The 10,452-nt window shown below is 35.0% G+C and overlaps 1 protein-coding gene across 5 annotated transcripts; it reads left to right on the top strand.

Moving 5' to 3' along the window:
* Nucleotides 1-1,074: 1,074 nt before the first annotated feature.
* LOC139961873 (mitochondrial substrate carrier family protein ucpB-like) lies at nucleotides 1,075-10,069 on the top strand. 5 transcript variants are annotated; one of them, XM_071961489.1, is made up of 8 exons: nucleotides 1,075-1,172; nucleotides 1,591-1,639; nucleotides 2,582-2,708; nucleotides 2,950-3,115; nucleotides 3,719-3,858; nucleotides 4,411-4,616; nucleotides 5,683-5,848; nucleotides 6,163-10,069. In XM_071961489.1, the coding sequence occupies exons 3-8, from the start codon at nucleotides 2,624-2,626 to the stop codon at nucleotides 6,348-6,350; spliced, it is 951 nt and encodes a 316-aa protein (XP_071817590.1). In that variant the 5' UTR covers nucleotides 1,075-1,172; nucleotides 1,591-1,639; nucleotides 2,582-2,623; the 3' UTR covers nucleotides 6,351-10,069. The 5 variants fall into 5 exon arrangements, with proteins under 5 accessions (XP_071817590.1, XP_071817592.1, XP_071817589.1 ...); XM_071961491.1 differs by lacking the exons at nucleotides 1,075-1,172; nucleotides 1,591-1,639 and adding an exon at nucleotides 1,703-1,879; XM_071961488.1 differs by lacking the exons at nucleotides 1,075-1,172; nucleotides 1,591-1,639 and adding an exon at nucleotides 1,706-1,965.
* The last annotated feature ends 383 nt before the right edge of the window (nucleotides 10,070-10,452 follow it).

Below are 10,452 nucleotides of genomic sequence, written 5' to 3'. Positions count from 1 at the left end.
TTAAAGGGTTGAAATATCAGTCACCCCTCCCCCTACCTGGCATGTTGCCCATTTTATATGAATATGTTGCATAAAGAGCCACATTATATGAAAGTCTGTTTTTCAAACTCGCTAAAAAATTCGCAATCTCCAAACAGAACCTTCAACTCGATATTTTCGCATACGTATGTCAAAATTTCAACATATAATATATATTTCAACAAATATAATATAAAGTTTCAGGGAAAGGGTTTTCAATTCAGCAGGTGATTTTTTTGTGTTAAGTTTGTGAATATAGTACATCTTTTGAGATTGAAAGTAGAAATTTGAAAGGAAAAGTGTGCATTTTAACCAAGCAGTCGTAAGTTTAGAAAAATATTACTGTGTAGAAATTTAATGTCTAGTTGCTATTGGGCCCCCGAAGTATCAACAAAACTTACATTTTCCTGCGGAAGTGTCCCAAACCCAGTCGGTGCGAAATACCTCCCCCTCCCCCCCCCCCAACACACACACACACACACACTTTTCACTATTTTATGGCTTTCTGCAAAAGGTGGCATACTCTATAACAGTCTTTATATATCAATCCGCCCAGATGTTCTCCTATGTCAGGAAAAGTGCCAAAATACAGTAGGAGAACATCTTTTTGAAAATGTGATGTGTTTTTTGTGGCTTGCATATTGACGAGCATGAATGGAAGTACATGTGGTGCCAAAATTGGGTCAATTGAGGAAATGTTAGACCCCTTAGGGCTCCCGCGCAGGAGCAGCGTACGAAAATTCTTTATTACTGAGTGAAGAGATTTGTTTACAAGTGACGAAAGCTTCAGGCTCTGATAGCAAAAAAATCTTCATGGTTATGATACGGAAAGTTTATGGTGTCATGAAAGGCTAACTTGTCAGCTATCAAGTGATGGGTAGCGTTTAGCTAGCTAGAACTTCTATATCTAGACTTTAGACCCCATGACTTTTGTGATTTAGTGTGTAAGTCAATGGGGCTTTTAATGGGTGTATGTTACTTGAAGAATATGCTCAAAGATATGCATCGCTAAGCCTATAGACGATGCGCTTAAACTAAAACATTGCAGTCATAAAAATATGCATGCATGTAAAATTAAGCCTTAACTAAGTGAAGAGTAACATACGTACGTTCCTGAAGATAAGTTTTGAGAACTCCAAGGCGCATTTCTCTAGGTAACTTTTTTTTAATGTGCTTATCTGGAAACAGAGGTTTGAAGGGTTCGTAGGTATTGTCAAAATGATCAATTTTAAGATTTGTGACAAAGTACCAAGATGGTACCAAGTGTCATTAAACAGTTATGTTCACAATTTACTGCTTTGCCATTATATAAACCGAGTATAATCAATCGTCATCTGCCGTTGACACATTTATGCATCCTAAACGCGTAAGTTCTTATGGTCTTCTACACCGTGATATCAGTTTGGCGTTTCATCTGAGGAGCTGACAGAGTAGTCTGCATATTTTAGATTATATGTCGATTTGATGAGCTGAGATGTTCAAAGAGTCATTATTCGCCCTCATCCAGGGATATTACATTACATTACTCGCACTGAGTTTTTCATTTTCTTTCTCGTTTCTTTGACTTTTAAGTATCAAGATTATCATTCTGACAGAAGTCATCCCTTTAGCAGCTTCACTGGTAAGTGGTAACCTTGGTGCATTATTGTGGAAGAGATTGTATCCCAGGTTAGGCAAGTGGAGCGTAGTCACCAAAATGTGTAGTTGGGGTTGAACTTGTTGAGCTGCTGTTACACGTCCCACATTTTATAAAGACATGTGAGAGGGAATTTGTAGAACGGTAGAGTACACCCTATCAGCGCTTGGTCACCTCTAGCAATTCACCGCACCAGGGCACCAGGGCACCAAGGAGACTACGAAGGTAGCAATCCGTTATGAATGTGATATTAGGTAGACGATTTTGCCACACCAATGAGAGCATTACAATTGATCTGAAGTGGTTGGAAGGTGAGGTAGTTGAATACCGCTTCACGAGTTTAATAATACACGCATGGAATCTTTCATTCAGTACAAACCAGTTTTGCGAATTCTGTAACGCACAGGGTGAAACTGTAGTGTTGTGTTACAGTATGTATCAAAGAAAGTTTCGTTGGTCGTTTTGACTGGCTTGTGGTTAATTTTAATGACTAAAATGTATCTTAACATCAGATATATTAGACATTAACTGCACACTGGTGAATTAAATGCTATAGCGCCTAGGTAAGTTTACTGGAATTAGGTAGGCCCGGGTTAGAATTGTATAATATCAACTTACTGTAGGCAACCTACTACCCCATTCAGACTCACAGGCACTTTAAAGGCATCCACTTTGGTAACGCTTTAACTTACTTAAGCTATTACTGATGAAAACTCTGTCAATTGAACAATTTGTCTTTCAATGTCATTTGTTAAAGTACATGTAAACAGTATTCATTGATTGTTACAACTTCTGAGCTCAAACTTCAAACAAACAATAGATTATAACTGTTGAATAATCCTTTCTAGGGCCCAATGGATCTAAGAGACAAAGTACAGAATAAACTTGTGTTATAATTGCTTGCTTGATAAATTTATCTTTCTTTAGGTTTATGTGCATCATTGGTGGAGCAACCCATTTATTAGAATCATGGCTTCACTAGAGAGGAGACCTCTTGCAGACAATGTCCTTCGATACACTTTTGCTGGAATTTCATGTTCTACTGGATCATTTGGTAAGTACAAATTAATGTGCATAAATAGAAGATGTGGTCTAAAAAGTGTTTTTGATACATTATGCTTCGTTGAGCAGATGCTGAAGTCAAGTTATTTATGCCCAGGTTTCCTGATGTTAATGTCCGCTACCTGAATAAAGATCCTTCCAGTTAATTTACACTTTTTTATAGAAAGAACAAGTAATGACTGTGAGCTAAGTTTACGTACTATGCTTATCTAGAGTTCCTTCATCATCAACAGTCACAAATCCTGTCGATGTTACCAAAGTTCGTATGCAGATTGATGGGGAGTTAAAGCTACAGAAGGGTGACTTGAAGGGTGCCTACCAGCAGAGATATTACAAAGGAATCTTAAGAGGAATGGTCTCTATTGCAAGGGATGAGGGTATGAAAGGCTTGTTCAAAGGGTAATATTTGTTTATTTAATTGACCTGTCACCTGTAACAATGTGATTTAAAACTCATTAAGTTCTAATATTTCATCAGAATTGATTATTTCATAAGATATATAAGAACACCCAAGATAAATGTATAACTGAGAATTCAATCATTTGAATAATAATGATGCATTTAATTTGCACAATCATTGCACTTGCTTTATCTTCATTTAAACGGTCATAATACAGTTCAAATAATCATCCCAGACATTGACAAAGTTAAACCGTAAATGACAAGTTGATTGCCAGCAAATTTTGGTGAAAATATGGAAGAGTTCTGCCTATCAATGACAGAATACTATATATATGTATATATATATATATATATATATATATATATATATATATGTAAGAATATATGAGAAGAAACATTGACAAGAGCAAATAAATTGGGCTAGAACAGAATCTGAAGCTTACTTCCTAGAGTCACTGGCTCAATTCGCATTCTCGCCAAAGTTTTCTTTTCTCTTTACAAAACCTGGAAGGAGTGAGAAACTATTTCTGAGAATGGAAACAATCAATTAAAAAAAAAAAACATGATTTGAAATCTAGTTTAGCTTTTTTTCATTTTCAGCTTGACACCTGCATTGATCAGAGAGGCTACTTACAGTTCGATACGAGTAGGATCCTATGAACCCATCAAGAGGTTACTAGGGGCCACAGATCCTGCCAATACTCCATTCTATAAGAAAATCATGGCAGGTGCCACTGCTGGTAATGTAGCTACACTGTCAGCACTGTAATGATGTAAATGTTTTCCAATAATGGTAAAATACTTTCAAAGTAATTGTTGAAAACAATAGGGAATATAAAGATAATAATGAAAGGAGAATAAATGAAAAAAAATAAATAAGTGAAACTTTCTCATCAAAATAATTTCTGAGAATGGATGCAATCAATTAAAAAAAAAACATGATTTGAAATCTAGTTGAGCTTTTCTCATTACACGAAATAGTCCCATAATGCCAAGGAATGTGTTTCATTCTTAATTTTGATAGTATCAATTATTTCCAATGTGCTAGATACAGTTACTCATATTTTTCACTTCATTGTGCCCACTTTTCACTTTGACATAAAGTCATGAATTGAATGTTATAACCCAGACAACTCTTATACTACGTTGCAAGTTTCCAGAAGTAGAGAAGTAATAATGAGATTTTGTCTGCCAGGGCCACTGTAAGAAAGGCTGTTTGAAATAATTTGAGGGAAAAATGACTTTTCACAAGAAAGATCAACAAAGAACATATCATTTAAATTTTGTTTCAGGTGCTATTGGAAGCATAGTTGTTGTGCCCACAGACTTAATCAGAGTCAGGTTTCAGGCCGAAGGAAAACTGGAAATAGGACAGCATGCCAGATACCAAGGTTTCTGGCAGGCATTAACAGACATTGCTAAAACAGAAGGGTTAAGAGGCTTATACCGGGGTACATCACCAACAGTGCAAAGAGCAATGATAGTTACTGCAACACAGGTACAGTAATAATATTTTTTTAATTTGATTTTTTTAGGTAGGAGGAAGACTTAAAAATGTACCGAAAGCTTCATTGGTGTGTGTGCAGATGGATCTTTGTTTATTTAAGAGTTATTAAGTTGGTCAGATATATATCTGGATGTGTTGAGTCAATGCAAGTAGGAGGGTTTCTGTACATGTAATAGGGTGAATTATTGTTATGTAGTCAGTAAAGATACTCTGTGTTAAAGTGGTCTTGATTTGGGATTATATTTATGGCGTATTATTTGCATTGCTTTATGGTTACTTTATATCATAGGATGCCATTTATGTTGATTCAGTATGACATAGATCTGTTGATATGTGTATATGTGCTGTTATTGATTCTAATCTACACAATCCTTTCAGATGAGATGTATGACCTAATTTAAAATGTTATTAAAATAACTCACTCTGCTATTCTTTCATAAGGTTTCTACTTTCTTATTAGCTATGTTAACCAATATATGTGTGCAAATCTATTTAATCCAAACTGTACTTACTTGGACCTCACCAGTTTATATCGAGTAACAACACCAATTCTTGCTGCTAGTCATTATTGTTATTATTTCCTGCTTAAATAATATATTTTATATGAGATTTTATTTGTAGGTGTCTTGCTATGATCATACCAAACATCTTTAATAATATTGTTTATATGTGATTTTCTACCATCATACCAAACATCCTTAATAATATGGTTTATATGTGATTTTCTTTGTAGGTGCCTTGCTACCATCATACCAAACATCTTTAATAATATGGTTTAAAAGTGATTTTCTTTGTAGGTGCCTTGCTACGATCATGCCAAACATCTTTAATAACATGGTTTAAAAGTGATTTTCTTTGTAGGTGCCTTGCTACCATCATACCAAACATCTTTAATAATATGGTTTATATGTGATTTTCTTTTACATACGTGCCTTGCTACCATCATACCCAAACATCTTTAATAATATGGTTGATATGTGATTTTCTTTGTAGGTGCCGTGCTACCATCATGCCAAACATCTTTAATAATATGGTTTATATGTAATTTTCTTTGTAGGTGCCATGCTACGATCATGCTAAACATACCATCCTAAACCATCGCTGGATGTCTGAAGGGTCAGCATTACACATTACATCGGCCATGATGGCAGGGTTTATGGTAGCTGTGACATCATCACCTATGGATGTTATCAAAACAAGAATCATGAACCAACAAATTAAAGGTAGACAACATTAATGATACCTACATAGCATTTATTGCTAATCCTAAAATAATATGTTAATCAAAAGGGACCTACCTACACACAAATGCCCCATTACTTCCTTGCACCTTGTTTAACTTTCTTACAACTTGATTCTTACAACTTGATCACAACCTATTTGGTTGGTTTAATATTTTGAGGTTAATGAATTTGCATAAAACAACTTTTTAAGTTTTGTAGTGGTCTCTTTTGAATATGATTAGTTTATTACCTGAAAGCCTTTCAAATGTTGCAACCCTTTAATCTCCATTTTCATTTTCAATGATTACCTACAGGTGTTTCGAAAAGTGAACTTAGGTACAAAAGTACCTTGGACTGTTTGGTGAAGACACTCAGATCAGAGGGTTTCAACGGTTTATACAAGGGGTTTATACCTAATTGGATGCGTCTAGGCCCTCACACCATCATATCCTTCTTCCTGTTTGAGTTTTTACGTAAAGAGGCTGGATTAAGCCCTCTGTAGATAGACAGACCACCATTAAGAACATGAAATATCACCAAGAAATAACAGAATGGAGGAATGTCATGATATAATCATGATAACTGAATATATGAATATGTATTTAAAGAGGAAATATGCATATTCAGTGATAACAATAAATAAAAAGTGATATAGCAACTGACTGAGTTCATTGCTGACTAGGTTTCTTTATTCAACTTTTCTACAGTGTGATTAAAATTATTTTAAAACTCTCAGTGAACTGCACAAAACTTTCAAAAATATCTGAAAATCATGCCATTTAAATCAATATTCATTCTTATAATTATGAGGTTAAATTTTCTATGATCTCTTTCATGTCTATTGTAATTAAAATATGAAGCACAAATAAATTAAAAAGATCAGTATTCATATGTGGGAGCATTTATAAATTGTTATCCTATACTGTTACTTTATTGTACTAGTTATTGCTTTAGTAGTGTGGGTACCTTTATGCTACACTCGGTGTATGTTAAGAATAAATCATATTTTAAATGGTTTATGATTTACCAAATGGTGCAATTACAGAGTTCAGTTGTCACGTACCAAGGCAGACAGCTACACGTCGTACGCTTTCCAAATGCTCCATCGTGAAGTCTTGACTAAGCAATCTAATAATCTATGATACTGCACATCGCTGGTCCAGTAGGACCAGTGGTCATTGAACTCTGTCAGCTACTGACATGGGACCTTGCTATCTCAAGGATTTGCTGTCCATTTAGGACCAGTGGTCATTGCTATCTTAAGGATTTGCTGTCCATAAGGACCAGCGGTCATTGCTATCTTAAGGATTTGTTGTCTATTAGGACCAGTGGTCATTGCTATCTTAAGGATTTGCTGTCCATTAGGAACAGTGGTCATTGCTATCTTAAGGATTTGTTGTCTATTAGGACCAGTGGTCATTGCTATCTTAAGGATTTGCTGTCCATTAGGAACAGTGGTCATTGCTATCTTAAGGATTTGCTGTCCATTAGGAGCAGTGGTCATTGCTATCTTAAGGATTTGCTGTCCATAAGGAACAGCGGTCATTGCTATCTTAAGGATTTGCTGTCCATTAGGAGCAGTGGTCATTGCTATCTTAAGGATTTGTTGTCTATTAGGACCAGCGGTGATTGCTATCTTAAGGATTTGCTGTCCATTAGGTCCAGTGGTCATTGCTATCTTAAGGATTTGGTGTCCATTAGGACCAGCGGTCATTGCTATCTTAAGGATTTGCTGTCCATTAGGAGCAGTGGTCATTGCTATCTTAAGGATTTGTTGTCTATAAGGACCAGTGGTGATTGCTATCTTAAGGATTTGCTGTCCATTAGGTCCAGTGGTCATTGCTATCTTAAGGATTTGGTGTCCATTAGGACCAGCGGTCATTGCTATCTTAAGGATTTGGTGTCCATTAGGACCAGTGGTGATTGCTATCTTAAGGATTTGCTGTCCATTAGGACCAGAGGATATTGAACTCGGTCAGCTAATCGTTCTGATCTCTGTTCCTATTTTCTCTCTGAATAACTTTGGGGGTTTTGTAAAATTGTAACAAATTTGCAGCCAATGACAAAGAGATTTAAGTCAAACAAGCAAATAATATATATATATATATATATATATATATATATATATATACAGGCTGATATCCCAGATTCCTTGACAATACCTGCGTTAAATACAAACACTGCATTCCTAATATTATACAGCTCACAGTTATGTTTTTTTTTCAATAAAAATTAAGGATGAGGCTACTTTTTCTGACTGAATTTGAAACATTTTTAAGTGCAAAATAGAACTTTGTATAGAAGGATATATATCAAGAAATAATGTATTTTCGTCATTTTTTTCAGTCTTGATAGATCAATAAAAGAGTGCAATACCTCTTTAAGCTTCCTTGTTTGTACATTAGTACTGTCTTTATTAAAATGTTGGTATTACTGATGACATCAAAAATTATGTATTATGTGTAATTTCCTTTTTCAGCTCACTTTGTTCAAGATGTGTGTGATGAAATTTGTTTATTTAGTTTTAAGACTGCTCTTGATTCACATCTGACGAGAAATTGGCTGTTACTGCCTGCATGCCTGCTACTGTAACAAGTCCTTTCATTTATTATATCCCTGATATGGAATCCTTTCTTATGTTTAGGCTACCAGCACCAGGTTAACACCATTAGCTTTTCATTTCCCATTCATTTCATCAATCTGGCAACCAATCCTCTCTTATTATGTGTACAACACTTACCTACAGTAACTGTACTCCCATTTAAAGTCTGTTATCTACAGCAGATTATAGGGCGGGTACCAGAGTACAACTACGAGCACAAGTAAACCCCTGCTGGTATGTGTACAAAGGATATGCTCCAAGCATGAGTACATATCTTACACTAGAATCTAAACCAGATCTTCAGAATGCCCATATTAAGAGTAAAAAATCCACAGGGGGACTGAGTAAATCTTACACTAGCATCAAAACTAGATTTCCAGAATGTCGATAGTGCGAGAACAACATACACAGGGGGACAGAGTATAATCTTACAATAGAATCTAAATTAGATGTTCAGAATGTGGATAGTGCAAGAACAAAATCCACAGGGGGGGGGGGGGGGACTGAGTATAATCTTACACTAGAATCAAAACTAGATTTTCAGAATGTCTGTAAGGAAAGTACAAAATCCACAGGGCAAGAAGTGTGAGTACAGGAAACTTATGTCAGAAATGTCAAATATGAATAGAACCATTCCTTCCTTGAAAGCATAATCCAGAGGAGAGTTTAGTTTTGGGTGATGAAAGAGGAAAATATTGTAAGCATCATGGTGAAGTTTGCAATTAATAACTATTGACCCCTTTTTAGAAATAACAGCAGTTGAAGTTGACATGTTTTGTAGCCAAAGTGGACTCGAAGCGGCAAACAGGTGTTTTGTCACAGGAGCACTCACAAAATTTCTTTTACACTTTAAAATTTACATCTAATTGCCTACTTCAAAATTGGGATACATCTCAATATGAAGACATTACAGTCACTGGTATATTGTTAATTTTACACCACTTAAAGGTAAAGTTGGAACAGTATCCAGTATGCGGTACAAGTCAAAACAAAGTGAAAAATAAAGGTGAGAAAAAACCAACATTTTGCTGCTAATGTGCAAGTATGACATCACACCTGTTTGCTTCAAGTTAATTGTGATAATTTTAGTGATCAATATCTGTATAACACTAAGCAGGAATTGCTTACAAATTTCCGCAGGAGACTAAGAAATAAGTTCCTTTTTCACGAGTCAAAAATAAGCTTTCCTCTGTGCTATCAGCATCCTATTAAGGTGCCATTCAATTCACATACAGAATTCAAATACAGAATCTCTTTTCCCTTTAATTGCAATGTGGAGTTAATGTCATCAAGAGTGCTTGTAAACAACAAGGATAACAAATAACAGTACAACAATAAAAACAACAAAGGCATACAAGAAACATATCAAAATGTACTTCTTGCAAAGAGGTGATTTGAATTTTGAATGTCTTGTAGAAATCTAAAATAATGCTTTTTAAAATAAAGGAATGTCCAACATTTTGGAAAATTTCTTTCACCAATTTATTTCCAAGCAACAAACATAACATTTTGCAGAAGACTGGAATATATACAATCAATTATGAGATGTTTCACCAGGTACACAAAAACCAGCAGTTTGTTACAGCAGAAGTAAGTGACAAAAGATGATATAGTGTTAATTAAAAAATAGTAGAAACTCTTTCTTGAATACCAATGAAAATGAAAACAGGCACATGGTAATTTAAAAAGAAAAAAAGAAAAACTAATGCAGCAACTCTGTTGCAAATATGAATGATTCTCTAGTTACAGAGAAGGCCAAAAATGGAATTTTTTTGAAGCCCATAGTTATGAAGACCACAATATCCATATCTCTTCCACTCATTAATGAGGAACTGTTTATTAATTGTTTATATAAATATATGGCTTTTTTAGCATCTGGTTAAAGGAAAAGCAACCATTTCTTGTGAATGGTACCACAACAGATAAATTCATATGTAAAAATATTTCCATGAAAGAAGTTGAATGATTCTCTAGTTAAAGAGAAGGCCAAAAATGGAATTTT

Source organism: Apostichopus japonicus, chromosome 20 (genome assembly GCF_037975245.1).
Source record: "Apostichopus japonicus isolate 1M-3 chromosome 20, ASM3797524v1, whole genome shotgun sequence".
Lineage (NCBI taxonomy): Eukaryota > Metazoa > Echinodermata > Holothuroidea > Aspidochirotida > Stichopodidae > Apostichopus > Apostichopus japonicus.
The sequence above is the reverse complement of the archived record's forward strand: the minus strand, read 5'-3'. Positions and strand labels throughout refer to the sequence as shown.

Coding starts and splice junctions, on each gene's coding strand:
- LOC139961873 (XM_071961489.1), top strand. CDS start 2,624: ATGGCTTCACTAGAGAGGAGACCTCTTGCAGACAATGTCCTTCGATAC. Junction 2,709..2,949: donor ATGTTCTACTGGATCATTTG/GTAAGTACAAAT, acceptor CATCATCAACAG/TCACAAATCCTGTCGATGTT. Junction 5,849..6,162: donor CATGAACCAACAAATTAAAG/GTAGACAACATT, acceptor GATTACCTACAG/GTGTTTCGAAAAGTGAACTT.